Source organism: Corvus cornix, chromosome 1 (genome assembly GCF_000738735.6).
Source record: "Corvus cornix cornix isolate S_Up_H32 chromosome 1, ASM73873v5, whole genome shotgun sequence".
NCBI classification, from domain to species: Eukaryota; Metazoa; Chordata; class Aves; order Passeriformes; family Corvidae; genus Corvus; species Corvus cornix.
The window spans coordinates 51,981,261-52,002,306 of record NC_046332.1 but is presented as its reverse complement, the minus strand read 5'-3'; the positions used below and the strand labels follow the sequence as shown (position 1 = coordinate 52,002,306).

The 21,046-nt window shown below is 39.4% G+C and overlaps 1 protein-coding gene across 1 annotated transcript; it reads right to left on the bottom strand.

The window, feature by feature from the left end:
* Positions 1 to 8,750: 8,750 nt before the first annotated feature.
* Positions 8,751 to 17,320, bottom strand: UFM1 (ubiquitin fold modifier 1). Its single transcript, XM_039566823.1, has 6 exons — positions 17,259 to 17,320; positions 17,112 to 17,168; positions 16,324 to 16,381; positions 14,170 to 14,209; positions 13,761 to 13,793; positions 8,751 to 10,124 (listed from the first exon to the last, which is right to left on the bottom strand). Coding segments are annotated over exons 1-6 (258 nt in total). The 5' UTR covers positions 17,261 to 17,320; the 3' UTR covers positions 8,751 to 10,056.
* Positions 17,321 to 21,046: the final 3,726 nt, after the last annotated feature.

The window sequence follows — 21,046 nt, the reverse complement described above, 5'->3', positions numbered from 1 at the left end:
GCAAGAGACATTTTTCCAAGATAATCTAGCTTTCATTTCTAGAACAAAAGTGTCTGTCTATAGCTCAGTTCAGCCCTTGAAGGAAACAGGTCAAGAAAGAAAAGCAAAGCTCTTCCAGTGTGACGTCTGGAGTCAGGGAGCCCTTATATTACATTTACCACTGGGGAAACACACGTTCTCTTAGGGGTGGGGAGGAAGTTCTGCAGTTTACAGTCCTTCCTCTGTGATGTGCAGAAGGGATCTACATTGGGAATATTAAGAGATGAAGCAAACAGAGTTGGCAAAGGACCTGGTCTAATGTCTTCCTTCTCCCTCATATCCCACACTGGTTTATGCATGAGACAAGGGCAGGTATTCCAAGTGCAGCAGATGGAAAGCAGCCATAACTAAAGAGAAGGCTTGTGTATCAATTCTCTTGCCTGTAAATTGGATTAAAATGTTAAGTTAGCATTTCATAGTGGCAGACAGCTTAATTGCTATAGAGTTTTCTGCAACAAATGCTAACTCTCAGTTTGAGCTACTCAGCCACAAAGCTGAAAGTTAATACAGGTTGCCTTCCACAACCCACTAATAACAGGAACGCTGCTATTCAACAAACCACAGAGCTCTGCAAAGTGGTTTGTTTAACAATAGCATAAGTGTGCTGCTTAGTGGCAAGATCAAACACAGTAAGAATCCACCAATTTGTGCACCCCTGCAAGGCACGCATTGGATGAAATGCATGGGCTGTACCCTCCAACAACACAAACCCTGCATTAGCTCCCACATTTCTGAAGGGAAGGCAGGTTTGCACTGTATTTGGGGTGGGATGGTGCCAATCTGTCACATTCTGCTCCCCTTATTCAAGACAAGCTGACCTTTGCTCAGCAATGAGTGGATGGAGATGCTATTTAGCAGGAGAAAAGGCAGTGCATGGGGGTGGGGGCACAGTACCAAAAATGTCAGGAGTTCACGCACCCATGTTTAGAGATTTCAGTATCCTATTTCAAGATATGCAGACATTTGGATGATGAGCTCCCTCTGTATTTCCACCTCCTTTTTTTTCCTAGATCAGGTCATTTCACCCAGCCAGTCTCCCACTTACAATCAGAAAACTTCATGAGAGGTTCCCTCCCTCCTCAGAACAGAACAGTTCTGTGCATCTGCCCAAGAGAAGCCCCTCAGTGCTGGAGAAGGGTCTTTTCTCATAGCCTCCATTAACACAAAAATCCTATGTCCCTTACCACAATTTTTATAGTCTTTTGCTGCAGGTATGATTATTTTAAAATGCCTGAAACATTTTCTTATGCTCTGTTTATTGTCCTTCTCACCACTCTGCATGAGAGCTGGCTGTAGCTGTACTGATTATCAGCTGCTGTAGTTAGCAAGGAAATAATATATGGTGGATTTGTAGGATAATGGGATTAAAGTATGCTTTAAGAACTATTCCAGAAGAAAAAAAAAAAAAAAGAAGAAAAGAAGAAAAGAGAAGATATACACACCAAAAAGTTAAAAACAAAGAGAAAACTACAGAGAATAATAAGGCACAATAGCACTGGGTTTCCCAGCTAACACAACGGCCTTGCAGATCTCAATCTTTTGAGTAACACAGACTTGGTTCTGCTGAAGCAATGTGGAGAATATGAAAAAGCAGACAAAACTAATTTCATGTTTGAGTTGTCCAGACTGATATGTTTCCAGAATACTGGAGCCTGTGTTCTTCATGCCAGATTGTTTTTTTTTTTTCTTTTTTGGCGAACCTGTATTTGGTGTAGAAGAGACTTCTTCAGCTACCTATATTAATATTCTAGCATGTCCTCACACACCAAATTAGCCCTGGTGCCAGGAAGAGAAAAAAAAAAAAAAGGTATCAGCTAGACTGGGGATTAAGAAAGCAAAACAGGCAGGAGGATTGCTCAGCAATTCCTAACATGCTATCCACACAGACTTCTTTAACTGTGCTTCATTAAGTAACAGAAATCAGGACTGTGGAAAGGTCTCAGGAAAAGAAGGGAAAAATGGAATTCAAAGAGCTGTGATGGAAAAAGGCTCAAGATAATGACAGACAATCTGAATTGGATTAAAAAATAGTAAGAAGAAATTTATTAAAAAGTAGATGGGAAGAGAATTCTAAGGAAAAAAAAAGCCATTGGGCACTCAAACAGGCTCCCCAAGGAAGGGGTCACAGCACCGAGCCTGACAGAGTTCAACTATTTGGACAGTGCTCTCAGGCACATGCTGTGACTCTTGGGGTTGCCCTGTGCAGGGCCAAGAATTGGACTTGATGATCCTTGTGGCTCCCTTCCAGCTCAGCATATTCTGTGATAAAGTGTGAAAATGGCAGCATAACCTAAGTGAAAAAAATCACCTTGGAGTAGAAAAATCAACATCTTTAAATGTATGACACAAGAAATTAATTGAATTGACAGAGTTATTTATAAGATTTTAAAATAATTTATTGCCTGAATACCTCTGACAGGAGTTTAATTAAAGCACAATCTACAGAGTTTTTCTAGCTTGGTTTCAAACAGATTCTTAAGCTGCCTATGTTTATGACCAGCAGTACTGTGGGTAGCTAGGAAGCTCATAAAACCAATGATCTGCAGGGAACAGGAAGCATCATCTTCCCCATCTGTGCTGGTTCATGGTTGTTTTCTGTAAAAGCTTCCCTCACTGGAATCCATCTTAGCTGAGCTAGCAGTTCACTTAGTGTAAACTTATCGACCAGGCTTCTCCTATGGTCTGTAGAAACAGGCACCTACAGGCACTGGTCCCATCAGTTGCCCTAGATATAGACTTAATTTTTGCAAATTAAAATTGAGCTTGTTTAAAACTTTCTGGTCTACAAAACTTCCAGAGACTTGCAGTGTATTTTAAAGAACCACCTTTGCAGAAACACCTTCTAGTACAGTTAGAGTTATTCTTGCCTTATTCTTTAAATACTGCAGGACCAATAGTTAAACCAGATCAATTTTATTCAGCCTTTTTCAGCTTTGGATCCCTAACAAATTTCCAGAACAGTTTTAGGTCCCTTTGGAAATTCTACATATGTAGAATATATATATATATAATTCATGCAGGTCAACAACAAAAATAGTTGAAGAATTACTGTACTACAGAAATTAAAATTCTTTGTACATAGTGTTCTGCATTAAATCAAATGGAATAGTGCTGACACTTCTTCTGGCAAACCAAAATGAAGCACAGTGCATTTTGGTTGCAGATCTTCCCCATCCATAAGACTCTTTCATTTTTTAATACTAAAAAGCTCACATGAACTCAAGTAGATGATCATACGTATTATTGATATCATAACTGTTTATTTGCCACCTCACAGTTCAGGGTTCTTTCTCTTTCTTTTTGGACAGAATTGGTGTTTCAGTCCACCATCACTAAATAATCGAAGTAATTATTTGTCTTCATTTAGCTTTACACTGGAACATGAATTGCAGTACAGTGCACAAGATTTGGGGTGCAGGGACATGCCTCACTCATACCAGGGAAGCCTTACTAAAACTAATATTTGAGCACTAATAAGCAGGAATTTGATTTGCATTAAGTCATCATCAACTGTCAAATGTTCAGAATAAAAAAGCTGTCAAGGATTTCATTAAAATAATTTCCACTAACCAGCCAAACCCTGAGTTAAAACATCTTTATGAATATCTTAGTTTTGTGATAAACACTAAAGGCTGTTACAGCCTTTCCTTGCCATTCTAATTTGAGGTCATCAATCAATGCAAGCATATCACAGCAGCAATTTAATAGGTTTCATTTTCCAGGTGATCTCACTTTTCAAACTAAAAGTAACATTTGCTTTCAAGGCACAATAGGAAGAAGAATGCATACTTTACTTTGATAGCTGCCACTTCCAGGATAAAGTGGTAGAGTTACAGGTTTTCTTTCAATTTCATTTTAGAGAACTAAAAATACCTGATAACTTCAACTATTTTTAGAATAGAGGATAATTTATGTATTTGCTATGCTTCCTTAGGTGCAAGGACTTTCCCAGTGTAAACTGCATTACTTTAATCATTTAGACATAAAATAGTCTGCACTACTGCAATGACAAAAGATATGATGTCTCCAAGTGAAGTATAATTGATATCAGACAGGTGACTGTCCTGAACAATCAAAATTGAAAGGAGGATGTTTCTTTAGAGATGCTCAGAGACAAGTCATCTCTTCAGTACATAACTGGAAGTGTCTGGAATCAGGGTAATGGCATAATGACAGGGTAGTGGTCACCAACGAAAATTTTGAGAACCACAAAACTGAAATGGGATATCAGGTTTTATCAGGCTCTGTAATACCCACATGCTCTCATTTTTAGATCCTCTTCATTTTTTTTTCTACTCCTCCTTAATATTTTTCATGGCTTCAAAATTTTCTGACATTATTAAGTTCTTCTGGCATGTCAGTAGGGCAGAAGATATTTAAGTCTAATTTACAAAAGCACATGGCTAAAATTGCTTTCCTGTTATTTAGATGTTTAGATGTGGCACTTAAAACTTCAGCAATCCCTGACCCTAAGGTCTGAAGATCAGTGGAAGCTCTCCACCTTAAATTTCCATGACCACAGGATGACAAATAAAAATGAAATGCATAAACTTCAGACCAGCTTTTAAATGACAGATTCTTGAACGTGAAGCCCCATGGAACTGACTGTCCTGCAACGCCACTTCAGAACAGACGTCTCTTGGAGGGAGTTGGAGCTGTCCAAAACAGAGTCATGAAATAAGAATGATGAGTCCTTGAGCTCACTGTGGATACTCTTACTTTGTGCTATACACACATATTCATCTGGAACAGCATTTAGTCAAGGAGTGGGAATTAAATGAACCTGGCATAAATAATAGGACCATTTGATTCTCATTGTCACCTACAATGGATCCCATCGACTACGAAACAGCTGGCAAGATGTACTGCGCTCTTGTTCAAGTGCTAATAAGCAGCTCTGCATGGGTGGGGCTTTACTGACATTGAGTGCTTGTACAAACCTTCCCCGTTCCTGCTGCTGGTAAGGATGCCTGGCTGCTCTTTGTTAGCCAGTATTATTTGTATACTATTCAAGAGCCCACAGCAATGGAACAGAACCCTGTCACAAATTAATGGGTCTCTACTAACTGGAAATGTCAATGCAAAAATGAATTTAAAGATGTTAATTTTTCAAGCAACATGAATCGCCTGACAGCACTTTATTACAGCAATGTTATTTCCTCCCTCCCCCGCCCATGGCTTAAAAAGCTACTGCAATAAACATCAGCCGATTAGCTACATCCAGCATCGCCTTTTTGTTTTCAATTTAAACATAAAAAATTTAATTTGCAAAAAGGCTGAGAGCTGCCTGGCCTAATGGAAAGCACCTGTGCTCATGGCAGGGGGGTTGAAATAGATGATCTTTCAGGTCCCTTCCTCAGGGGAGGAGTTACGAGCACTGCTTAGGTCAGTCACACATGGATATATAGTCAAGGTCTGCATAAACCCAGCTTGGGGCAGAAGCAGCATTTCTATTTCTAAACTCTAGAAAAATCATAGCACGAAGTTTGGCCCATAGTAAAAATTAACAGCACTTTGGCAAAGCAAGCATGCAATCAAAAATATTAAAAACGACTTTGCAAAGAACAGATGTGAAAAGCAGTTCAAAGTAATGCCTGATGCTTTTAAGCATTAGAAGCATGCATCAGTATTAATACCAAGCTACTTATGGTCATCCCTATCAAGTGTTCCCTAGATGTGGATATGGCTTCATAGGTCTATTTGTTTCACATTTACTGTCTTACAAATAGCCCACAGCTCTTCAGTTGAATTTCTAAGATGTTTGATAGCAAATATTTACTAAGATCTTGTGGCTTCTCCTATAAGAAGTCATACAGTGTGAGCCTGGAATTGCAAAATGACCTCACGACTCAACAGGTAATACAAAGAATATTCCCCACCCTCTTTTCTTTTAATTTTAAACTTTTCATCAGACAGCAATGGATTTTTATCACAGCCAAGTCTTCTGAAGATAAAAGTGCTGCACTTCTTAGTTCACACTACATCTTTGAGACAGAATTCCACTGGGAGAAGTCCAGTTATTTAATGGCCAGACTGTTCCAGACTTACTTCCTATCAAATATCATGAGCAGTGAAAGGGATTCTGGACAGGGATCTCACTCCCACCAGATGAGGACTACTTTCAAGGTCTGTAAACAAATTTATCTATTGTTCAAAATCAAAGAGCGATTCTCTCCATTAAAATTATCAAAAGCCTCTAGCGATGGTATAGTTCTTACACACATCTGGTATTTCTCAGTAGTGAGAGTCACTGTTCCTACTCATAGCCTCAGGATTTTGTTCATAATAGTAAACAGGAGCACCTGCACATGGTCCTTTTATTAGTGGCTATTTGGGTGCATTCAAAACCCTTCAAAATCTGCTTGCCAGGAACATTTAATCACTTCAAAGAAATAAAGGAGAACAAATCCATACTCCGAAAAGATTCAGTAGTAGAATCTTTTGTTTTCCTCCTCAGTACACACATTTTCTTCTTTATTTGTAAACTGAACTATTTTTAAGCTGGCAATGCTTTCTGTAAAAAATTACAAGCCTTCCTCACACGACCACCAAGGGCCTGAACCTGTTGTAAAAGGATAAAAATTGCATTCAGCTAATTAAATTACATCAAAAAGCAGTTTTGATTTCATGCACAAAAGTTGTTGTTATTTTGAACAAGTCCCTGGGAACCTTGTACCATGTGTTAATCAAGATCAAACAAGACTGAGTGGACAAGTATGTAACATACAGTATTGAAGGGAGGGGGAAGTACCAGTTGGGGAAGGCATTCATAAAGGTTAATGTTAGCCCCTGCAGGTTAATGCATCAACTGCTCTCTTTAGCCAGTGAGGAGATAAAGGCTTCTCAGAGAGCCATTCAGAACTGAAGATTCTTTTAGCTACTCTGAATCTCTCTGGAGGACTTTTAATAAGTTAAACTTCAGAAGCAGCCTGCAGAGATTAGCCTCAAAAAGATCACACTTACCTTTGTGAACACTCACCAGTATTTACCTTCCATCAGTGGCTGAAATTCACTACTGAAATGTTCGTTGGGTATTCTGTATTCAGCTCTGAACACTGCATTGCACACGGACTGAAGTTCACCCAGCTGGAGCTTAGCACTCCTGCTACAATCACTGGAACAGTATCCACAGCGCTGCTAGGACGACTGCAGCATTGAGTTTTCCCAGTGCCCCATTAAAGTGCTGTTTGAAGGCCACCTGCATGCTGCCATACAAAGGACTGCTGTGCCCCAGCACCTTCAGAATACACTCATTGTGCAGTCCTGCTGGAACAGCTCCTTCTCTTACTCCGACTGCTCCTCGTATCACTGGAGCAAGCAGTGGGAGCTGGGCTTTTATGATCAAGCTAAACACAAAGAATAAGAATTCTCAACTTTTGAGACCTACTGTCAACAATTTTTATGATTCTTACTTAGTAACAACAAGAAAGGACAATGGCCTTTTCATCTCAAACACAGAATAAAGTTGGATTTTGTGACAAGAACACAGGAAGAAAACCATACTGCTGATAGAATTTATAATCAGGGCCATTTTCTAACTTCTCCCATTCTACTGTACTTCATCAGGGCATTGTGCTTTCCTCCCTGAAAAATGTCCATGATATCTTTAAAAATTCTATCAAAATAATACTTCTATGATCTTGTATAAACCAAAACAACAATAAGAGATATCTGAAAGTTTTGGTGGGACTTTTCACAATTTATGCTTCTGCCAATTTATTTTTTCACAGAGTATCTTTGTAACATAAATCAGCCATCCTTTTATAAATGTAAAATACAGAAAAAAGACCCTTCAAATTGACTTCAGCAAAGGTCTGACAAAGTGAATCACAAACAACACAAATCTTTTGTTTAACACCATTCAGGTTATAACCAGAGCTGACAACACAACTGCCAGGCAGAGTTGATTTCCAAAGTACACCATAAAGTATGGACAGACAGACCAGTGCAAATGTGGGAGCACAGCATTTCCACAATCTTCTAAAAAACCCCAAGCCCTAGAAACTTAAAGTTTCCTACACAACCATATACGAACATGACTTAACAAAATCAACTTGCAAAGGTCAAGTCAACTTGCAGAAGATTGCTAAATACATTTCAGCACTGAAATCAAGTGTCTTGAAAAGCCATGTTCAGATTTTAGAGGCCATACTGGGACAAAGGTGTAATGAACAGAGTACTAAAAATACCAGTTATTTTTCCAAATGAACAAATTCTTAGCATGTTACATAAACTACCTGCAATGCAGTATGTCAAACAAATACTTTATGCTGTGTTATAACCTAAATAACAGTGTTAGAAATGTTAGCCACCACATGAAATCATTTTTATATAACCCTCAATTATATAAACATCGGAGCATCCTAGTTTCAAAATGCATTTAACTGTGATGGCCCTTCAAAAACATTGCACCTTTAGACAGGAAAAAAAACAGATTCCTGTTTGTTATATTCCAGTATCAGGTGCTTTGTCAAGCATTCAGTCAAGAGATTTGCAGCTAAAAATTACCAGCAATTAATTTTGCTCATCCTAATTATATTGTGGCATTAGATTAACAAAAACTATGTACTTTGCCCTTTGGGGCAGTGTTCTGTAGAATTCTGCATACTAGCAATCTTTTGGCTTAAAATGAATCTCAAAGCATGTTGAATAAAAGCTTAATGGGAAGTTTTTAATTATCGTCAAACTTTAAGAATATGAGAGGAACAATGTTTGCACTTTTTCATATAATTGTTTATTAAATAGAAATACAGAATTTTACAATTTATCTTAAATTTGGAAGCTGTTTATAGTCAAATATTGATTTCTGAAGTGTTTTTCTCTATTTCCTCAGCTTACACCCACTCAGAAGGGCATTTTATACTTCTGCATTACCTGACACATTATCTGAACATCTTTCTAAAGCACGATGATTGCACAGGACAGTTGTATTTGTGACAATAGTCATTTAACCAAGCACTACAATACCCATTGTTCTTTCCATTCAACTCAGTAGAACAGAAAAAAATGCAATATGGTAAGATTTTGCCAAATACATTAAATTACAACGTAGATAACCAGTTCAAGAAAAGCAGCAATTTCTCTACTTAAAATACACAACTGATAGTGTACACCTGGCAATTTATAATCTGAAGACAAATATTTCAGTGAATTCTATGATGTTTTCTATGTAACAGGCAGTAACAAAACCAAGACTTCTGGAAAGAACCAGTGTTAGTTTACTTAAAAAGGAATGACGTATTTGACCTGTACCTACACATTCCCAAATTACATTGCAATCCTTCTCAGCTGATGGCACTTCATGTGAAGAGACTTGGTCTCATAAATTCTTGTAAATTGAGTTTAATTTAACTTCACAGTATGTCCGAATGAAGTCTTAAAACACAGAAACCTCTTGTTTTCTCCTGTATCTCAAATACTTGCAGCAATTAAATCTTAGAATTACTTTGGAACATTTGGCAACTGTTTACTTATTTGAGTAATGAACTCCTGAAATTTCCGTTCTACTTGAGCTTAATACTTGAGCCTAATACTTGAGCCAGGTGAAAGCTGTTCCTCTAAACATGGGAATAACTTTATTAAAAAAAACACCGGGAAAACCCCCAACTTTTAGCACACAGTAGGAATAATTTCTTTGTAGCAAAATCATAACCCAATTCCCCCTTCCACGAAGTAGGCTCAACAATATCCAGTATTTTAAATACCGCTTGATGGTGGCTGTGTTTACCCTTGTGGTGTCAGTAACACCTATAGAGAAGCCTGTCCTTCTTGCAGCAACATGACATGCAATTAGCCTGTTCTTCTACTAGTCAGGGAAGAATCAGTGTATGAGTTAATATATTTTAACAGGAAAATGATTATCTCTGTTTCGAAAAAAAAAAAAAAAAAATCAAATCCTGGGAAGTAATTTTTCCTCGCTTTAAAAAAGTCCAATTAATTAGTTGCATTTTGGAGTTCCAAAATAAATAGACCTCTGCTGCACAGCAACGTCACTTATTCCCCAGCTTTCAGAAGATGTTAGGAGCTCCCAACTCGATCTCTGGGAATGAGCCGTAGATCTGAACCATGCTTTAAAAACACATTTCCTAAACAAAGAAAGAAAACAGGATGTATTACTAACCAAGAAAATACAATGTTACCTCAATAAACACGTTTAAAGGATAACAATGTTAAGTCAGTGTTTAACAGCTTCATAGTAATTCCTCTTGACATAGCAGAAATAAATTTTTCATGTTTCCATGGAATTTTATCATGCTCCTCTTTTTCCAAGGAGCTCTTTATTTTAAATAAAAATGCTAGACCTTGCAAAGTGTAGCCTTTCAAACTTTGCAGTTTCACACTTGAATGCCTGATTTCACTTATAAGCCATAAAAATTTGAAGAAAAGAAAATGAAGTTTTAGTTTTCCATAATTATTTTGTTATCTTGAGGTCATTCATGCATTCATTCATTTTTAGCTCTCTCCTTGGTTCAGTACTTATCGACTTCTAACTTCAGAACCTCAATTATACCTTCCTTTTAGGAAGGTTCTCCAAACAGGCAAGCATAAGTTAGTCTCATTTTAGCATAAAAATCCCTTTCCACTTCTTATTTATTACTGTATTTTCTTAATCATCATAATCTTTACATAATAAGAAGACATAATAAAAAATTAGAAGTTTCTAATACTTAGACGCCTTGAATATTTTTTTCTGTATTCAGGATTGTCATTCAGGCTGCTATTTTCTTCTGTTACATGTAACATTTGAAAATGAAACCACATCTCTAAGTGATGTATTATTTAAGTAATACATGGAACGTTTACTTTTTTACTTCATACTATTACTGCACAAAATAGACTGTATGTGATTCCTTATTCAACCTTGCATTAACTTCTAAAACAGAGCAATTGTATTTCTCTCCTGAGCATCCCATTCCAGGGATGTGGAGTGCTCTCACAAATAAAATTAAGATACTTGACATCCATTTAAGTTGTTTGCATCTTAGAACAAAGCTACCCTTTTTTTGAACTCCACTTCTCCAGCATGTGGATCAGGATCAAAACCATCGTACACAGTCAACATAATGACCCTTAGAGAATCAATTCAAAAGAACATGTTATCAGAAGACATTCTGATTTTACAGATCTGCCAAGACCATGTACTGAAGAGATCTATAAAACTCACTGAATGGAAACCTGTCTCAGCAACAAACTGGAGAACTGCTTACTAACCTTACTATTCTAGATGGAAACGTCCTATTGTAATGGCCATCATAAAATTCGTAATGTTTTGAAACAGGCCACAGCTGCATCTCATGGAGACAGTAACTCACCTCACCTCAGTCTGTTTCCATCACTAATATCACACTGGTTTTATTAAAATTATGGCATACTATTCCCAGAACTATCAAGGATTTAAAATTGAAATCAATACAGGGATTAAGTGTTATGCCTAGCTCTTTCAGCTTTCATTTCCCCTGCTCCATGAAATCATGTAAGGAAAATGAAAGTCATACTTGAGTGCTTTTTTTCAGAAAGGAGAGGAAATCGTGGAACAGTACAAAACCTCTGAAATCCCCAAGGATTACTAAGATTTTATTCCTGTATATCTTATTTTGGAAGTTTTTGAAGACTTAAGTAACTGTTCAATCTGCAGGAACTCTGATATATGAAAAAAAAATTTAAAAAGAAGGGAAAAAAGTAATTTTATTTTGAGATACCAAATAATGAGGCTGAACAGAAGTTTATACCTAAATTATAGATGTTTACTTGTAAACTGAGGAGGGATTTTGGTCTGAGCACTGGGTTTGGCGTGGGTTGTATTTTGCTTGTTTTGTTTGGATTTATTTTGGAGGTTTGTTTTGCTGTGGACTGGTTTGTTTTGGTTTTTTTCCCAGTTGAGAGCAACATCACACAGCATTGCCAGAACACCTATGTTAAAAAAACATAATCCATGTGCCTAATATTACATCTGGAGAATAAGGCAGTGATGACAACATTCTGCATCTAGATGCTTTTGATTTACCTGTTTCTTGATTATGAGATGCTGTTTTATACTACTGAATAATCCCTCAATATTTATAAGAGCTTAGGAGAGGTAAAGCAAATCAACTGGAGACGTGAATTCAATATGCACAGCTGCAAGTATAATGAACTACTTTATGGATGCTTTTGCTCAGCAGTCAAGTAGTTCTAAATACATTTACTTTAAAGGATTAAGCTACAACTAATTTGAGCTACATAATAAAAAATGAAAGCATACTGCTGAGGAAGAGAAACAGCCTAAGTATACCTTAAGCAACTTTACCATTTTGCCTAAGTATTCTTCAGTGGTCATGTGAAAACGTGGCTTTATATGTGGGTGATGATCTAGTAACTACACTAAATTATTAGATCTATTATCTGTTTTTAATACACTTGATCATGGGATCACGATGAGGACAGCATCAGCTGAGGAGTCTGCCTGAGGAGCAGAAAGCCAAACGCTTATTTGATCTTCATTTTCCAATGTTGTTAATGCAATCACAGATCTCAGAAACATGTCTCTACACTTAAATGGTTTCTTTTACAACTTCAAGAAATTCCCCAAAGTAGTGTCAAGCAACTGCTCCTCTAAACATCAGATACTGTTCTGTGCTCTGCAAGGATTTACTTTATACTCTAGTTTACACAGCTAAGTGTGCTGATAATACCTTGTTTTTGTGTTTTCTTTTTTCCTGTGGTACCTTCAATAATGACTGGCATTCAGAGGGCATAAATGAGAGAGATGGATGCATGGATTTCATGCAAAAACCAGAATAGCAGCAAGTCTCTACCAAACATTCCTCATGTTTGCAAGCAGGGGTAAAATTATTCAGTTTTCACTGGATGACTGGATTCCATAAGCACCAAAGCTGTTTTTATTAGTACGTAGTAGGTGAGAAATGTTCATAACTTTCTATCAGGATACTCTGTTCCACTCTCTTCTCTAATGGTTTAAGATTAGACTACTGTAATTATTTCCCAATTAGTTTAAAAGTATAGCTTTTCAAGAGCAAGTCCACACAATCTGCTTCCAGACAGCAGACCATTATTGGTACATATCTGTACTATGTTTCCATGTATTTCAGGAGGTGACAGGGAACAGCCTTACACTTTTCTGTGACAGAGATAAATGCTTCTCTCATAGCCAGCCTCCACATTTGAATTCAGGGATTTCTGACATGGAATCCCTTGGTGAGAACAAGAGCTACCAGCAAGAACCAAAGAATGATTTGATTTGGAAGAGACCTCTATGACCACCTAGTTCCGACCCAACTCTTCTAAAAACACACCTTCCACAGCTCCTGGAGTTCCTGCTCTAAAACTCTTACTTTTTTTAACATACCTCATGAGAAGTGCTGCTAGAACAGCAATTACTACTGAATTAGATATAGAGGGGGGAATATAGCTGTTACTTGTTACTGCAGTAGCATGTATTACAGTATTGCTTTCAAACTGCACATTAAATGCAAAGCTCTGAAGATCAGAAGTCCCTCACTTTTTCACAGAACTAAATAAACAAACACTGAACAAAAAGTTCAAACACTGTTCTTTGGATTTAACATTTTGCACCCTACAATGACTAGATTTTAACTACTGGATAATGCCCCTCCCATTTAAGAAGTCAAAACCCAAAATGTAATACAACCCCAAGTGCTATACATTAGACTGAAAGAGAAATAACAAGTTTTAAATGCTGGGATTCATATACAGTAACTTACCTGCTGTCTGTGCAGGATTTATTCCTATACCATCTACAAAGAAGGAAAGAAAGAGAAAAAAGAAGATGAAACAGACATATTACAACTTATTACATTAAACTTGCAGCTCAAAAAACATACCAACAAGATACAACTATTACATCAGGTCATCATGCAGCTATTTCCTATAGCTAAAAACACTCTTAGCATGGGAACTGACAAGAAACCTTCAGCTATGTATTTGGACAAAACTGAATTAATGGTTTAGTATCTTCACCCCATACATAAGAAATTTAAATAATGCTGCAATATTATTAAATTCAATTTACAGTACATAGAGTTTGTGAAATACGAGACAGTATTGATTTTATCAATAACCTTCACTGCAACTTCAATACAAAAACTATTACAAAATAAACGATATTCTTACCGTTTGTTATAATGGCACTTGTTGCTGCAGGAACTTTGAACTAAAGGAAGTAAGAGTACGACAAAATAGCATAAGAGACATAGTTAAAGCAGAAAATATATGGGTAATATTAAATTATCATTTTAGCTTGTTCAGGTACATAAGAAATGAGAAAAGAGCTCCTTCAGATTTATAGATATAGTTAACAATATTTAATGGAAATGGATGAGTATTTTACTAGTAATTCCACAAATGTAATGGAGATTTTTTTCTAACTACTGTGCAAGTGTACACCTGAGACATGTACCAGGTAGCTCGAAAAGATGAAGGAAAAAAACCCAGTAGATACCACACACTGTAAAATCAATTTTTTTCTAAGTAGGGCAAGTCTGGTTATGATTTGGCAAATTTTAAGTCTCTGAGAGATATCTCAGTAGAAACTGGCTAAGGCTAGATAGCCAGAATTTAAATCCTTCTCTGCCCCAAGAGCTTTAATCACTGAGAAGATAATCCACTTCCCCTGGAGAACAAGTAACAACTTTGCCCAAATTTTGATCATTTCCACATATGTTTCATTCAGGTTCCATGAAACTGGTTCTTGAATCACAACGCACTGCATAAGGTAATTTTAAGCTATGCAGTTCAAGGAACAAAAAAAAAATCATGTAACACGAAAATTATCCCTCATTCTTTTCAATGCCAGTTCACAAAGGGGCTTCATTCCCGGGGAAGAGTTTAACAATATTTTTTTTGCTCTTTGTTTACAAGCACTTCATTCTGCCTGGTCTCAGAGAGATGCAAAAAGCTTCAGTGCTGATCCATAGTCTGAGGTCAAACAGTAAAACTCCCATAGATACTCAAAATACACCAATTAAAATAATGGTTTGCTAAATGTGAATATTTAAGTCACTAATGATTCTCTAAATCCATTTCTCAGATGACCCTATCACTAACTAACATTGTGGTTCCATGAGTAGGTGAAGTTAACAGGTTCAGTGGCAACCCCCACCAGAAGTGGCCCCTCCCTTTCAACAACTCCAACTACTCAGTCACACACTCATTTCTGATGTCTCATACTTGTTTCTTAGACTTTTCAGTCTAGGTCTCTATGTATGGGTTGTGTGGGCACAACCATATCAGTTCAGAATAAAAATAACTGGGGAAAAGAAAACATAATAAAACCCCCCAAATCATCAAATATCTTTAACAGCATGCAATATTCTGCATAATGTTCTCTTCAAGTAAATTTACAACAAAACCAATCCACAACCTCCCCCCACAAGCTCTGTTTCCTCTAAGAGCTTCTGTCACATCTGTGGTGTAACAGTAACAACATAAGGAGACTCAAGACCAGGAGTCCATTATCCTTCCTAACTATTTTATTACAATGCTCAAACAAAAGAATTTTCAATAGCCCAGAATTTCCCAGGTTCTCCTGAAAAGACAGAGGGGGGAACTGCAAGAACAGACTCTCAGCTCAATTTTTTGTCAGTTAGATGAAGAGAGCCATCATGCATTTGATCTTACTGTTTACACCTGGTGAATGCCTCTTAATCTTTGCATGCTTAACCTGAAACAACATGATACATCTCTTCAAATACATTATGTGAGCAATTTAGACACCTAATGGTATAGGATTCCATGTGAAAGACCAACACGCAGAAGCCAAAGAACACAGTCAGTTTTTTGAATTTATCCCATATGGCTGATCTCAATACCTTCCACAATCATAAAGCATGTGTCTTCCAAAGTCAGAGATTACTGGAACTGAATGTAAAAAGAGTTTAAGAGTTTCCTGAATAATGCTAAAGAATTTTCTTGGTATTCCACATAAGAAATTTTAATATTAAGTATCCAATAGCAGTATCTTTAAATTCTCTCCACTTCTCCACTGTCACAAATTTTGACATCACTGATATAAAATAGTTTAATTACAAAGAAGAACAGAAAGCACCTCAATGCCAGCTGCTGATGCATAATTTGTGCAAGGATCACTAAGTTTAGGATTCTGCAAGTTCTGTCAGGCCCCGACTGAGGCCAGTAAAGCTTTTGACCATCTGTATCCAATAGCAGTTCCTTCTGTTGAATTAACCACTGCATTTTTACCATTAAAAAGGCTTTCACTTTCAAGAACATGCAAAATGTTAAAAACCAGCATCATCACTCTCTACTTACTTCTTCCGCAGCAAATTTGAGGACGGCTGTGAAAGGTGTGTTCTCAGGCACGCTTAACCTGAAATCACAACACAAGTAATACGTGGCTGCCAAAACAAACCGAAAAGTAACTTTATCTGCTATTAAACTAGCAATTGAAACTTCACTTTTACCAATGGCAGTACTTTTGCCAAAGCTGTGCAACCAGTAATCAAGGGGAGAATAGGTCCCTGGTGGGTGTCAGATGCTTCAAGAGAAGCATTTTTAGCAGAAAATGAGAACACCTCTAAGTTTCAGCAGATGTGGCAAATCTCAAGAGCTGTGGGATTAAGCTCTGTAGCAATGTGCTCTCCAGGAGAGAACCTGGCCTCAAGCTGTGGCAGGGACGGCTCAGGCTGAACATCAGGAGGAATTTTTCACTGAAAGGGTTGTCACACATTGGAACAGGCTGCACAGGGAAGCGGTGGAGTCACCATGCCTGCAGGTGTTCAAGAAAAGCCTGAACGTGGCCCTTAGTGCCATGGTCTGGTTGACAAGCCCGTGATCGGTCAGAGGTTGCACTCATTGGTCTGGGAAGTCTTTTCCAACATGAATGATTCTGTGACTGTGGAAGACGCGCAGGGCAGTGGGGCAAAGTGGAAAAGCCCCAAGAGCAGGGCTAACTACAGACATCGCCTGTCATTCCGCATGGAGGGAGACAACCGCCGCTCCCGCTGGCGGAATGCCCGCCGGGATGGCCATCAGAAGCCATTCCCGATGCGCCCGTTTCACTTCCCCGCCGCCCCACGCAGCGCCGGCCCGGCACTCACACTTTGTAAGGCAACCGGGGGTCCGAGGTGAGCGTCACTTTAAAGGTGACCTTCGACCTGTGGAGAGAGCAGGGGGTTAGGACTGGGTGAAGGAGCGAGGGGGGCTGCGGGACCCCCGCTCGGTCCCTCCCTCCCTCCCTGACTCACATGGTGCTGCCAGGGCCGCCGCCGCTCCCACCGACACGTCAGCGCCGCCCGCCGCACAGGGGCCTCCGCCGGCCCTGAGCTGCCCGAGGCGCGCCTGACCACAAAGGGAAGATAACATGCCCCGCCGACCCGCTGTGAGGCAGGGAGCGGCCGTGTTCTTCCGCAGCACCTCACTAGAGCTGGGAAAGGGAGAGGCGGAGAGGTGGGCGAGACGCAGCGGAGAATAGCGGGGAGGGTTTCTAATGAGGCAGTTGTAAGGGCTGTCCGCGGCTGAGGTAGGACCCCGGAGCAACTGCGAGCCGGCGCTTCCGTAGGCGCTGGAGGGAGGCGCGGGCGGGACGGGGAGAGGGCGGGGCCGGGAACGGGGCGGCTGCGGTCGCACAGGGAGCGTGTAGGAATGGGGGGTTTGGTAACCGGAGGCCACGTCTGCAGTGCTCTATGCAGTTCTGGGCTCCTCTACAAGAGGCAAGGAGATCCTGTAGAGGGTCTAGCGCAGGACCACAAAGATGATGAGGGGTCTGGAGCATCTTACGGGAGAGAGAGGAGAGCTGGGCTTAGTCAGCCTGGAGAAGGAAATGACTGAGAGGGGATCTCAGTAATGCATATAAATACCGCAAAGGCTAGTGCCAAGAGAATGGTGCCAGACTTTACAGTGATGCCCAGCGACAGGATGAGGAGCAATGGCCAGGAATTAAAACACAAGAAGTTCCATCTCGACATGAGGAACAATTTCTTTACGTTGAGGGTGGCAGAGCACTGGAACAAGGCTGCCCATGGAGGTCGTGGAGTCTCCTATGGAGACATTGCAAACCCATCTGGACACGTTCCTGTGTAACCTGCCCTAGGTGGTCTTGCCTTGGTAGGGGTTTGGAGTAGGTGATCTCTAGCCGTCCTTTCCAACCCTGTTCATTTTGTCAGTTTGTTTTGCTCTCAAACCAAAATGTTCTGCAGATGCTTGTTGAAGTTACACGGGCAAAGGTGGATGCAAACATTTATTCCCGCTCCCTTAATATTTAAAACTGTTCACATCTTCCTTGAAGTGAGTGAGCTAGAAGTGGAGTTTTGTTTGGATAGTGATGGATACTTTTATAGCAGAAAACTAGCGGGTTTTGGTTTTGTTTGTCTGACTTGTGACAAATAATTTCTCTTTAATAAGGTGACATGGAACTGGAAAGTAATTTTTGTCTTTATTGCTCATTTATCTGCTAATACAGATGATGACCGACTTTCCAACTCTGGTATGTCACTATTATGCATATACAAGATATTTTGCCAGATTCCCCATGTATTTTCTCCAGTCTGCTGTCTGCAGGAAGGACAGCTTTCACTGCAGATGTAGTGCTTGTCACACACTGCTTGCCAGACTGGTTGTGGGCAAAGCAATTTGCTGTGTTCACCTTAGCTGGGGTCTCGTTAGGGTAAAGGTAGAAGAGATGCTGTACAAAAGGCAATTGATACATTGGAGTTGTTAATTTTTTTTCTAAGGACTGGCTTGCAGCGCAGGCATGAAATTCAGCGTTTCACCCTTGTGCTGTTCTTATATGAACATAGACCAAACTGAAAAAAAATTTTAAAAATGAGAAGTTCACTATCAGCTTGTCCAATGGCATTCATATTTCCCAGTATCTCCTGCATTTATGTTACTGTGTCTCTTTTCTCAGCTGTATTGAATTTGTGGGTCGTGCACATTTTGTAATCCTTTAGTGATCTCAAGGCTTTTTCATCTCTCTGCTTTTAAGAGATCACACCTGAAATTAGAACTAATAGTCATCTTTTAGTATTAACCCTTGTATTTAGGTTAGATAAATGTCATCCCATATTTATTCTTGCTCTTTTCAAAATCAGTTGGGTTTCTATGTATGTATGATGATGTGGCTTTGGTTTATGTAATTTTGTCATCTGCAGCTTTCATTAATGCATTTCTGTCTCCTGTTTCAAGGTCATGAATGTGGTTGTGAAATAAAAGACTGATTCTTTCAGCACTTCATTGCTGGCCTCTCACTATATGTACTTCCCCTCTGAGGAAATAAGCAGATCCAAATCTTCATGTTGTTGGAGCTGGACTGCATTTAGTACCCAGATTTGCTTGGTTAAATCCAGTTTGAGCATGTGTGCTGTAGTGCTGAGAAGAGTGTAAATCCAGGCCTGGCTAGTCCTGTGTTCTGGCCATGTGGTTTTGTCCTCAGTCAAACAAAGGAACAAACACTTGTGACCAGGTAGAGGATCTGTTCAGGAAACTGATTTGGCAAAAACCCCCAAATTTTCCTTTTAGATGGTTTAATGTGGTTATCTTCACAAACCACCAACAAAGAAGGACACAAGGAAGCACAGCTAGTTGGCAGTGATACTGTACTGCACCTTAGGTCAGCTTAAGGTGCTATGGAGCTTTATTCTGAGCAGGCATTAAGAATTTAATGGTAATGCCAGGGTGTGGTGGGCTGACCCTGGCTGGATGTCAGCTGCTCGGGGAAGCTGCTCTGTTACTCCCCTCCTCATCCGGGCAGGGAATGAAAACAATGAAAGGTTCATTGTTGAGGTAAGGGCAGGGAGAGTGCAGTCACCAATTACTGCCATGAGCAAAACAGACTCGACTTGGGGAAATTAGTTATCAAACCCGAGTAGGGTAATGAGAAATAAAACGAAATCTTAAAAACATCCCCCCCACCCCTCCCTTCTGGACTGAACTGCACTTCAGAGTTGTCTACCTCTTCTCCCCTGTAAGGTCCCTTTCACAAACTGCTCCAGTGTGGTCCCTCCCAGGGGATCACAAGTCCTGCCAGCAAACCTACTGTGGCACCTGGAGCACCTTCTCCCCCTCCTCCACTGACTTTGGTGTTTGCAGAGTGGTTTCTTTTGCATATTCTCAGTCCTCTCTCTGCTGTTCTGTAGGTTTTGGGGTTTTTTTCTCCTTCTTAAGTCTGTTGTCCTAGAGATGCTGCCACCATTGCTGATGGGCTCAGCTTTTCCCAGCAGCAGGTTCATCTTTCAGCCATCTGGTGTTGGCTCTGTTGGACATGGGGATGCTTCTGGCAGCATCTCACAGACACCCCTGTAGCCCCTGCCACTACCAAAACCTTGCCATGCAAACCCAACACGCAGGGTCAGGATCTTCTGATGTAGATGCAGCAATCCAAGTGATTTCATAAAAGGAAGACCTCTCCCGTGCTGCAAATTCAGAGGTTTCCTATGCTGTTTCAACCTGTTTATAAAGCTGGCAGGGTCGATTTCTTTTCTTTATGAGAATATACAATGAATAGAGGAAGGGAAATATGCATGATTTTTCTCTCTTAGTTGGGAGACTTGTCCTGTCTGCAAACAAGTCAGGGATGGTTTAGAGGACTGTATTTCACTAATGGGTTTATATACAACATTCTCTTCAACTCCAGAAAAACTGTTTCATTTCCAAAAAAAGTCTGCCCTCCTTTCCCTGTGAGTGAAGCCAGGGAAAAGAAATGGAATTCCTTATGAAATTTGTTTTTGCTACAGCTCTTAATTACCCAGTCTCAAATATGTTGTGTGATAGCAATGAGACCTAACTGACTTTTCTAGCTGTGTAAATGACAAAGGGAATGACAATTTCAGCAATTAATTAAAACAGTTGGGATCTCTGGCAATACGCAAATGCAGTTGTTCAGTGGAAAGCTTTTAGGTCAAGAAAATGAAAAAAAAAAGGACAAACCAGAAAATAACAACATAGCCCCCTGGATGCTGTGGATGTTACTGAGATGAACTAGAATACCTCTAACAATGCTTTGGTCAAGACCTTCTAGTTGTTAATAGCATTGCAA